General features: G+C 40.0%; 1 protein-coding gene across 4 annotated transcripts in view; it reads left to right on the forward strand.

Moving 5' to 3' along the window:
- lsp1a (lymphocyte specific protein 1 a) overlaps window positions 1-8,200 on the forward strand; it is a 34,845-nt gene extending 26,645 nt beyond the window's left edge. For all 4 annotated transcript variants that reach the window (XM_058645783.1, XM_058645785.1, XM_058645784.1 and 1 more), the window contains 5 exons: window positions 882-1,019; window positions 1,355-1,450; window positions 2,122-2,211; window positions 2,301-2,421; window positions 7,487-8,200. In XM_058645783.1, the coding sequence (XP_058501766.1) occupies window positions 882-1,019; window positions 1,355-1,450; window positions 2,122-2,211; window positions 2,301-2,421; window positions 7,487-7,509 (468 nt within the window). In that variant the 3' untranslated portion in view covers window positions 7,510-8,200. The remainder of the gene's footprint in view (window positions 1-881; window positions 1,020-1,354; window positions 1,451-2,121; window positions 2,212-2,300; window positions 2,422-7,486) is intronic.
- Window positions 8,201-12,279: the final 4,079 nt, after the last annotated feature.

A 12,279-nucleotide genomic window follows, 5' to 3' on the forward strand; every position in this document is an offset into this window, starting at 1 on the left:
TTTGTTGTCCTATCATTGGTTTACTAGCTTCTGGCTGTCAAAGCGATATTGTTCTTCACATGTGCCTTTCAGCAAGGGACCAATGTGGACACTTCCTTTCCAAGTATTCAAACTCATAACTCTTAAATCTTCACATGTCGGGACAGATATATGACAAGAATAACTGTTCAGAGCTCCATTCCCTTTTTTAACTCTTCACCTCAGGCAGTTCCCAGGCTGACACACAGCTCAGTTACTCATGTGAAGTTAAATACAGACACTTTGACTTTATATAATGCACTATTAAAAACAGTTTGAACATGAAGTGCATTAAAGAAAAGAACGTCTATGTAAATCAGTGTTTAATGTATTGTTTAGACCTTGTATACATGGAAGGCTATAAGCACTAAGCACTTATTCTCGCTAATTGTGTGCAAGCCATGTATCAAAATCTTAATCTCTCTGAACTGTACAATGTTGTACTACCATAAAGTTAATAATGCAGAACATGAAATTAGAAATTAAGTTTATTAATTACGTTTGTTCATTTACGAAGCCTGCAAATGGCCAAGATGGACGCCAAATCAAAAATTGAGATGAAGACATGGTCTCAATTGACTTTTTTGTTCGTCTTGGGCTTTGACATGTTCCCACCAAGTTTTGTGGAATTTGGTGCAGTTTAATTTTGGCTTTGTCCTACCAAGTTTTACCTATGGGGGCACTACCAAGCCATTTTTGCACCACATTTTCACCAATTCAGATTTGCATGCCAATTTTCTTCCGTCTTCACCAACGTTTAGTGCCTCAAAAATGTGATTCTTTGGGGAGATACAATAGGTCCCTAAAAAAAGTAGCTTTATAAAAATGCTGCATCAAAGCTGTTGTTGGTTGTTGTTTTGCAGAACTCACAGGAGTCTCGGGCAGTGAAGGCATCACTGACAGACCTGCCCAGCTCCCCTGAGGTTGTCTCCTCCAAGAAGAACCTGTTTGAAGCCGGAGAAGCCTGGAGCCAGAGTCCCATCAAGGGAGCAACCAGCAAGGTGAGAAAACATCCAGAAACATGGCTACTCCCTGCCCACATGCTCAACAGCTCGGGTTAAATTATACATCTGGTGTCCTATTCAACTATAAAACTGCCAAATGTAGTATGATTATTATTCCCAGTTGTAAAAATGTAAAAACAGGGGGGAAAAAACATCTCCAGGATTGTGCATTTTTTCACTCAATCCGTCGACATTGTCAACATTAGCCTGAAATGTTTCTTCTTGTAAAATAAAAGCAGCAGACTGAGAAACTATGATGTTTTCATCTCCCAGATTAAAAAAAGAAAAAAGAAAGAAAAGGATCTCATCTTTTTTGTTGTTTTCTGAATCAGGACACTGATGGTATAAAAGTGGGCGTGGCCAGCCTGATCACCCAGTGGGTGAAAGGCCCCTCCGACGGCGGGAGACAGTCGCCGGGCAGACCTGCAGTAAGTAGCAAACATTTAATTCTCCTCCCTCGGCTCCCATATGTCACACTTGTCAGTGTTTATTATTAAAGCTGCTTCCTCATGTGCGGGCTCATTTATTTTTCCGTGACAAGTACCGAAACCAAACCATCTAAAAATATCACAGAATTAACTATTCATTTGCTTTTATTTTTGTTTTTTACATGATTAAAAAACTAATTTTAATTTTTTTTTGATAAGATGAAGACTCTTCAGTGTCTTATCAGTTTTTACTGTGTTTTTGCACCGTGTGTGTGCAAGAGAATACTGTACATTCTGTGTTTAGAAACTGAACGTGGTTTGACTTCATGGTCTTTGTGACATAAGGTTGCCCTCTTGTGGAGAAAGAGGATTTAGTTTGCTCCCTCTTTCTTTTAATATCATACATTCCCAGCAGGAAGAGAAGGTGAAGGGAAACTAATGAGGCATTACCCTAACTGTTTCCATTATATCTACTCAATTTATGAGGAAAGGGTATATTAACTGAAACAAGCGTCTATATAACACTACACAGTTCATAATGACTGTACTTCCCAGCACCTCTGTAAAACAGTCTCAGTAGCTGTTAGAGTTAGAGTACAATTATCGTACAATTTGCTTGGGTAAACCTCAGAATAACAATCGTTCACTGCTTATTATTTGATTGTTGCCAGGATGTGAGACCTGGAGATGTGATGCAGAAGAAGAACATGTGGGAGATCATCGGAGACTCGTCTGGGAGGCCGGGCCAAAGAGCCAATAAGGTGATCACATACACATAAAGTAAATGTTAATCAGCTATAGTCCTCTTTGCACTGTTCCAACTTCAATTGTATTTGTGCTTTGTGTTTAGGGATCAGCCGTTGGTAAAAAGTACAAATTTGTCGTGACTGGTCACGGTAAATACGAGAAGATCCCGATGGACGATGATGATGATGATGAGAATGGGGGGGAATTCACAAACGGAAAGTCTGGTAAGATGACCAACTGAAGAGCCCATTTCTCCTTGTTACACTAAATCTCCACAGTTCACAATTCAACTGCTTCAGTCAGAGTTTTATTCTTGTCGTCCTTTTGATTACATTGCTTTAGTGATTAAATTTTAGTCTAGTTTATAGCCTATACTATACAGTGTCGGTCATTCTGTGTTGTCTTCTGTGATTCTCTCGCCACCAGTCCAAATCAACGAAATAAATAAGAATATAAACTTTCATTTTAGAAACTATTTATAATTTGTCTTACACCAAAAGTGACTGAAATATTCTCCACTTCAGCTCAGTTCTAGCTTTCAAAGAAATGGACAAACACAGGGAAAACTTGCCATTTATTTTGAAAGTATCAACAGATTGTAATTCCTTCAAAGAAGAAACACAGGGGAAAAAAATGTATACCTTTATAAAACTGTACCTGGATTAAGCCACAACTATATCACACACTATCAGATTATTAGAAATAACATTAGAAAAAACAAATCCTAAAACTCCTGCTAAAACCAATGTCACCCAGCAGGGTTATAATAAATTCCTTATCCTGCAACTCAAGAAAACCCTTTCATGTGTGTTGACCTTAGACCCAACAGTTCAGTGTCCCACTGACCTCCATCATGGTGGTGGCAACTAACACATTTAACTTAACTTACACCATAAGTTAAAAAAACGTGACAGTTTTGTGGTTAAAGAAACTGAAACCACCACAAATCTGGTGTTTTGTATTATTTCATTCTATTATTCTTTACTTCTCCTGTTGTCATCCAATACTGAAATGCCAGATTGATACTGTGATAACTTTTTTTTCTTTTTTTTTTTTTTACATTTGACTCAATCACAAACAATTAGTTTCTAACATTCACTAAAGATCCTCCAGTGTGAGAAAGATCAAACTACCTTCATCAGTTCTTTGAGTACGTGCCCCTTATTTAAAAAACAACAAAAAATGATTATAAACTCTCATTGCTGTTACAGGTTTCAACAATCTCGCTCCTCTCGGCCTTTTCCATCCCATCAGTCTTTTTCAACCTAACTGACATCCCGCAGTACGAGCGTACCTCTTAAAGTCAACCTTCCGTGCATTACATCCCTGCCCCAGTGACAATATTGGAATCTAGATGGTTTTAAGGTCTTATTTTGTTGTACTTTAAAGAAAGTTAATTCATAAACTATAAGCATAACCATCCACAACCTAAAAAAAATAAATAACTAAACTAAAAACCACATCCCTCTGCGTGTTCATCCATTTAATAATGAGAGGTCTTACCGTGAGGCAAGTAGCACCATTTTGAATAAAAGAGAATATTTGAAAGCTTATTAAACAGAGCAAAATGATTTGTCTTGAAACCATTACTTTAACGTACACTTGATTGAACTGACTAAATAACTACGTAGAAACAATCCATTCTCTTACCAATATAACATCAGCCACAATGTACATTTATTGTGAACATGGGATGAAAGGAACAAATGAGAAGCTCTGAAATTACTGAAAACATAAAGGCTTTAATTTGATGTGATGCCCGAATGACTTTAAGACAATTATTGAAGCTCTCTTGTCCCAGCTCATCCACAAGTATAAACATTTGTGTTGACATCCAGTCACACTAATTCAACATGTAACATTTAGTTAAGTACAAAGTTTAAAGCTGAGGTTTCTACAACACAGAGACAAAGACATCAGACCTGTACATTAAATTTGATTTCTTTTTTTACATTATTATTTCAGCTCCTCACACGACACATAACTTAAGTAGAAGTGAACCCCCTCGCTGTTCTATTAAAGTCTTTTGGTTCCTCTTCTTTACCTTTCCGCCCAATTAGACCCATTTCAAACTTTTTCGTGACTGGCTTTGAAGCCGCCTCTTTTAACTTTTTTGCATTAAACTTTGGACTAAAGAGCAGAAGAGGCAGCCGGAAAGCAAATGAGGGTATATCTTTCGTCTCCTCCTTTGTCTCTGTTGTCGTCTCCTTTTCGCTTTTGCTTAACTCAATCTGGTGCATGATGTTTTCTTTGGTGGAAAACATTTGGAACAGTACGGCGTCCCACATCTTTGTTGCCATGGCAGCGCCTTTGTTTTGGTTCTTATCTGAAGCATCTTCAGTGCTCTCATCAGTCTTTTTCACCTCCTTCTGGTCCTGCCCAGTGGTCTCATTCGGAGAGATTTCTGGAAATTTGGGCTCCTCATGCTCCACCACCATGTGCTTCTTGAGGCGGGACCAGCCACTCACTTTGGATTTCATTCCCTTTGGCTTTTGTAGGACTTTAAGAAGTGGCTCAGCTGCAGGGGCCGACTCACCGCCTTCCTTCTTCTCAAGTGCAGATTTAACCGCTGGTTCTGCTTTCTTATCTTGTACTTTCTTTTCATTTGGTTTTGATTGAGCAGCAGGCGTCTCAGTAGGCAGGGCAGGGGCTGCAGGGGTTGGCTTTGAGCCTTCAGCTTTAGTCATGGTGGAAGTTACTGGCTTTTTTGCTTCTGACGCATCAGTTTTTTCCACTGTTCCAGCTTTCTGTTTGTCAGCCTGAACTGTATCTTTGCCGAACAATTTCCTTACTGCCTTCATAGGATCTTTGGGTGGAGGATGTTTTGTTTCAGGAGTTTTGGTTTTGACAGCTTTTTGAACTGGGGGCTCCACCCTTTCAAGAGTCTGTGTTTTTTCTTGTTTTACTGTAACATGACTAAACACAGTACTTGTCTCTCTTGTTATTGTTGTTCCTGAGGTGTCAGATGCCTGTGAAACAACAATAATTGGGATTGCAGGGGTGCTGGGAACCTTCTCCTCTCTAAGATGGGGTTTATCTTCATCTTTGGGAGCCTCTTTGACTTGAGACACCCCAGCTGTTGAAGGTGCTGTCATAGAATGTCCTTGGCTCATTAGTTTAGACTCTGCAGATCCTTCTTCTGTAACTTTAACCACCTCTTCAGTTGTTCTAGAGATGCCAAATGCTGGAGAGTAGGTTCTGATTCCACCATAAGCAGCATATTCAGCCGGTGTCAAACCACGATAGCCGGACTTCGATGTTTGACTCACTTGGGTTGGGGTTCTAGGTCTTTTAAAGGCTACAGGAGATACACCAGTTGGTGTTTTTGGTCTTTTATAGCCAGGTGATGCAGTCAAAAGACGGGTTGCCTCATATGTTGGAGTCTTAGTGTAAGAAGTCGCGACTGGTGTCGTTGGTTCAAAGGTCGGAGTTGTAGCTGTTTGAGAATCAGCTCGAGCAGTTTTGTTCTTTTCGCTTATAATAGCAGGCTCAGATTTTGCTTTGAATATACTTTGTTGGACTGGTTGAGTTTGAGGCGTCACCTCTGAAAGAATGTCACCATTTGGTAAAGTTTCAGTTTGTTTGGGCTCATCAGTCATCACACACTGGGTCGCTGACAAGCTGCTCATGTCAGAAGCAATTGTCTGCATGTGTGATTTCTCAGGCTCTACTGTCATTGGCGACACTGCAAACAAGAGCGGATTTGGTCTTGAGATTTCAAACACTGGTGTCGCAGCTCGGGTCACATGATATGCAGGTGTTCTAGGCCGCCCCATTACAGTCTTTGATGTTTGGAACTCATAAGTTGGTGTTTTCGCTCTAGTTTCAGATGTTGGAGTTGCTCTTTGGATTTCAGGTGTCGGAGTTGCTCTCTTGATTTCAGGGGCAGGAGCGATGATGATCCCTGCTGTTGGTGTAGTGTTCCTCTTAACTTCTGAAATTGGGGGTTTACTGAGTAAATCTGTGCCCAAGTAAGGAGGCTGAGAGATCGCTGCTGTGCCTTCTCTGACCTCATACAAAGGGGTCAAATCTAGTTTTGTTCCTGTTTGTATTTTCTTTTGAGGGACTGTGCTCCCTATAGCAGTTAATTCTGCGGTGTCATACACTGGTGGAGTCCTACATGACTCATAGAATGATGTGCTTGCTGTGTACATTCTTATTTGAGGGACATCAAACATAGGTCTTGGTGACCTTGAGGGTTCGGTTGCTCTGAAAGTTGGACGAGGACTTTTTGGTTTGATGAGAGGGGTCAACACGGTGAGAGGCCGAAGGTAAGCTTGACCTCCTGCTGCTTGATACGGCGCCAGACCTGGACTTGTGGATTTTAATGATGTGCTAAAAGCTGGCTTTCTCACCTCAGCAGCCGCAGTTGCGATTGTAGGCACAGAATAGTCTAACAGAGATATTTTGGGTACCGCTGAATGGTCAGCTGGCCCCAGAGCTGGTGACACTCTAGAAAGGGAGGATAATGCTGAATATGAACTAGCTGAAGTGACCTGCTGCGCGTATGATGGGATTGCCATTGGCTGAGGTGAGAACCTTGCTGCTCTGCCATAAGCTGCACGCTGAGGGTAAGGGGAGGCCACATGTTGATACAGTGGCCTGACACTAAAGCGTGGAGGCTGCTGAACTCTGCTGTAGTAGTTGAATGGTGTCTCTGGAGTCCGGGGAGGGGTAGAGTGGTCACTGTGCTCGAGGTCAGGGCTTGCTTCATTCACAGGGGAAAGACTTGAGCGGAAAGGCGCTGCAGACTGCGTTGCCTGAGCTGAGGTCTTCTTTTTAGCTGTTCTTTTAAGAAGCTTCTGAAGCCGAACATTGTCCTTTCCAGGCTTGGGCAGCAGGGGTGGAGGGTACTGCTGGGAAAGCAGGTCCAGATGGGTGACAGCTCTATAAGTGACAGCCATGAGTAATGCAGCACCCTAGGTAGAAAAAAGAAAATTATTATTATACAGATTGACTAAAATGATGAACCTGTACAGTATAGGATTTGTGTTGCAAATATGTCCACACCTATCAATTCATTTATTAGTTATACCACCTTGATTACAGCTACAACGTGTAGCCAGCCTTTCAGACTGACATTCACGCCTACAGGCAATTTAGTGTTGTCACGAACCTGCATGTTTTTATTGGAGGGACCCAACAAGAAACTGATGCTGTACATGTATCATACTGAGAAATACTTTATGAACACTGTTCTTTGATCACATTTTAAATGAGGCTAATGTTTTGCTATAGTTGCATATTTAACGTTTTCTTGTTTTGGCTCTTGTTTTTTTTTTGTTGCAGATTTGTGTCATGGTGATTACTAAGCAGATGTCCTCTCTTCAGGTTGTCCTTACTACATATGTCCAACAGAAGCAGCTCTTCAATACCGTTACAATATCTGATCAATAATTTGATAATAAAACAACGTTCAGTTTGACAAACTCAACAGCTCAAATTCAAAAGATTTCATCATGAAATATTTGTTCAATTTCCTCTTTGGTTTTTGTATTTTTCTTCCCATTCTGTTTCTGTTACATATACAGTATATGTCTGTTTATGATCTTTACTTTACCGCCCCACCCCTGCCCCCACAGTACAATGGTTAGGTCAGTGATTCCTAGTGATTGATCTTGTATGGTGGCATGGAGGGACATTGAAAAAGCTTCTGAATAACAGAAAAATATTCAAATCCTGAAGAACAATCTGAAAACAATTGGGCTTTGAGTAAACATTGAACGTTTTACATAATGATAAGTAATTTTTTTGGTCATCATTTGGCTCACTGTGCAGCCATGTACCAAAAAGTGGAAGATTTGGTGTGTGTTACACAATAACATCTATCATATATACACTTGATCTGTACAATCATACTGCTCTGTCTATGTTTTAGTTCAACTCACTGGTTCCTTACGCTCTCTATCTCTTCACTACAGTATGTTCATTTACTGAAATATCTGCTTGTATGTGTTTTGTAACAGAATTTCTATGAATAAATTAAAATAATTTTCTACTATAGCAGTGCCTGCCATTCATCTTATTTTTTGATAAACTGTAAACGTTGAATAATCAAAGTGATAATACACAGTGTTTTGTTGTTTTTAATCATCTGCTTTTAAAGCAAAATACCTAAACAACTATTATTAGAACTAACTAACTAAAACCATTTTCTTCTTCATGCAGTGTACTACTACTCTGAAAACTACTAGTACTACTACTCTGTGGAAAAAAAGAGGTTGTGGTGGTTGCTGTGGCAACCCATAAAATCAGAAGCCAAAATAAAAAAAATGGGTTGAAGAGATTTACATGCCACAAATTGTGCTCTCATTTTAACACTTGGGCTGCATCTAACAATTGTTTCCATTTGATTTTGATAAATTAGTTAATCAGTGTTTCCCCACCTTGAAATAATTGATTTGTCCAAATGTATTCAGTTTTATTAATGATTTTTTGTTATATGGAGCAAATAAACCAGAAAAGACTCACATTTAACTCTTTAAGTCGTGAACATTATGTCTCATTATGTCTATGAAGCAGAACAAAATCAGAGAGGTTTTAGTGCAGAAAGTACAGGCGAGGTCTCATTTGGCACATTTTGGCCATTCTGTGCCATTTGTATTTTCTCGTGTATAAACTACTACTTATTTAATTTTTAGATTTTGAGATTGTAATGCTTCCCCCAGGGTCCTAATGTCCGTTACAGACACCCGGAATGATTTGAGTGTAGCTAAGGGAAGTCCGTCTTAACAGAGCTTTGTTTTCACTGTAACATCAACTTTGGACGCAGAAACATCAAAGGTAAGAGCAACTTTACAGCGGTGCCGTATGGAGTTTGATATGTGTTAACTCATTTTGCTGTTATTTGAGCTGTGTTTGTCACATTTAATAGGTTTAAACAGTCTCATAGCCAAGAGTCTGCTGTTTAGTGCAGTATTCCACAATATTTTTTTACTCAATTGGGGGACCCTAAGGTTTGAGGCGATATACTTGTTTTAGTTTAAATGGCTATTCAATAAGATAAATTGACACTTAATTTTGTAATGGATTGGTGAGTGATTAATCGTTGCAGCCCTACTCCACACATATTGAGGATGACTCACCCCATTTGTGTCATTTCTGTTTTTAAAAAGGAAAAGAAAAGAAGCAATTTACGTGTCCTAATTTTAGTTTGAAGCAAAGAGGAGGCTTGACTCTCTGTTGGCAAGTTGTATGGTGGTTTTTGTATAGTGGCTGACATGGACAAAATGTACAAATGCATATCATTCAGAAGCAATGCCTATTCAAAAACACAAATGCAAGAATGTAAAACGGGGAAGTGCTACGTAATTTAACCCAAGATGACCAGCCCTATGGCCCAGGCAACAGTGTTGAAAGTAAGGGACGGTATAAAAAGGTACACATTCCTTTAATTGTTCCACAGCATGATGATTTGGATTCATAAGGATCTATGAACATCATAGCCTAAATTAATGTACACTTGCTGAATGGGTTGAAATGTCAAAGTCTAGATTTTGTTGGATTTACACACTGATCACTATCGCCAAGTCTGGCCATGACTGCAGTTATTTTTACTACTTAATAGTCTGTTAAAACACTGTATGCTTGTGTTACTTGGATTTATACATGAGACATGAGAAAACTCAACTATACCCAGCGAAAGTGGCCTTCCACTCGATTTCATATTACCCGCCACTTAATGTCAAGTCATAAGACAGCTATTTCTGTATATTCTTTTGAGTGATAGATTCATTTTGCATTCTAAATACATTTTTATTGTGAACTATATATATAGATATATATATATATATCTCTATATATATAGATATATAGATATATATCTATATATATATATATATATATACATACGTATATCAATGCAGACACTTGTATTTATCAAACAACACCAACGTTTTTATTGAGATGTCATGATGGAATATGATATAATTTTAAGCTCATGTTGCCTACCCCGACAGAACAGTTGTTTAATTTTTTTTTCCCCAAAAAGTTTTTCAGTTGACTGGCCCCCTACTGGCCAGACTAGATGCTTGGTGTCCCCAAGGTTATTTGAGTTTGAGACCCCTGTTTTAGACCATGTATGTGTTAGGCTACACTTTACACACTGGACTGAAGCTTTGTTATGCCGAGATCCTCCTATGTCTTGTCCCACCAATACATACACACACACACACACACACACACACACACATACTGTATATATAGAGAGAGGGTGCTGTATGGTGAAAGTGAATGCAGAGCATCTGACCTCATGACTTCACAGCCTTTGACACTGGAGAGGGCCTCAAAAATATATATATTGTCCCTTAATATACCCAATCACATGTCAGGACAAGAGTTAAACATAAGTGAAATGGGAAAAATGAATGGTAAATCTTTCTAAACCTAAACAAGTGCATGATACTGTCCAGAGGGTTTGTGTTGCAAAGAAATTATTATTTCTGACATCATTCAGTCTTTTAAAATCAACTGTAATATTCACAGTTTACTATGTATGTCACCACGGGGAAACGTAGGCCGGATCTGGTTGTGTTTTAAAGCCCTACCCTACTGCCCTCCCTGGACCTACTGCCTGCCTGACACATGAGAGTTCACTCCTCCTTTTAAGGCTCTGGAAGGTTTGGTATTTGGAGTGCCTTCAGGATGCAAGTTCAAAAGAGGAAAGTGTAATAATAGCTGTGTAATACAAACCAAGCGGCTCCACAATGGCCTCCATAAGTAAATGAATCTACCCCAAAAAGTCATGGACCGCCACTGAAGATATGAGACTGCACACACACACACACACACACACACAGAAAATCTGGAGTTTGGATGGAAAAAGGATGAACTTACCAGGTAATAACTTGTTGCTGATGTTCACAGCACCCCAGGTGGGTTCCCCTTGACACAACAAGAGAGAACATTGAGTTCAATGTCAAAAGATAAACCTGACAAGGACAATTTTATTCCCCACAATTTGAGCAGGAAGATTACATGTCACAGCCTAAACGTGATCATCAGTCACTCACGCCTCATTGCAGCCAGGCCAGATAAATGACAGGGCAGAGAGTGTTTTGAAGCCACCGGGAGTAGAAACAATGCAAGCTCAGCCATGCTGGTGCTTAAATGTTGCACTGAGGATGAGCTCAAACAACCCAGGTTCTCCAAACACGCGTCCGACCTCAAGCTCCCAAGGTGGGGGGGTTCTGTATTTGACAGCAGCTGCTTTTCCTAACACTGCTACAGCTTCCCTATTCTCTAGCTAGAGAATAATAAAATGTGTAATTATGGCATGTTTACCTGTGCGACTGCTGCTTGGGGAGCGGCCGGCCGGCTGCTGCCTGCTTGTCCCAGCCCGGAGTGTCAGAGAGGCAGGTTCATGTTGAGCCCAACTCGACCCCCCTTCCTACAAATGGAAGGAACAGACGCCATGGCAGTCCAAAAATAAATCTTGAGCCCTGTGAGCTGTTTGGAGTGACAGCGGCGTTGTCCTGACAGCAGAGTGAGGCAAGGTGAGAAGCGTTACAACGTGAACGGGTCATGGGACCTTAGGTTTCACCACCTCAGGCCTTTAAAAGTGGGCTCTGAGGGCCACCCAGGGGTCCTTTACAGATTTGCCAGTGCTCTGATGGGGGACTCAACTGTATTCATGATTTGAATCCTATAGAAATAATCTTACTTAGGGATGTCAGATATTCTTGGTGATATTGATGCACCTTTTAATGCTCTAAATATCATTCTCATTGTTTGATGCAGGCAGAGTTCCAATGATGGTGATTAGAGGTTCTCCAGGGAGTTCTAAGGCTCTTTGATGGGGTTCTTAAGGTTGTTCCAAAAATTGGGTTATTCTCAAATCCACCAGTATGGCCTTGTTGGAAACAAACATCCACCGTGTTGCAAGTTGTTCTTTACATAAGAAGTCAAAGAAATGTACAATACAGAGAAAAAAGAGAAGAACAAACCTTGATAGATCAGTGAGCAAAGTGGTTGTAAATGTCAGGTGTGTTTGATTTCAGAAAGTTAGATAAATCGAGTTGTGATGACGAGAGATTTCTGTAGCTGTGCCACAATCCAACAAGAATGAACGAGTATACAAGGTC

This window comes from Solea solea, chromosome 12, assembly GCF_958295425.1.
Source record: "Solea solea chromosome 12, fSolSol10.1, whole genome shotgun sequence".
In the NCBI taxonomy this organism is placed as follows: Eukaryota; Metazoa; Chordata; class Actinopteri; order Pleuronectiformes; family Soleidae; genus Solea; species Solea solea.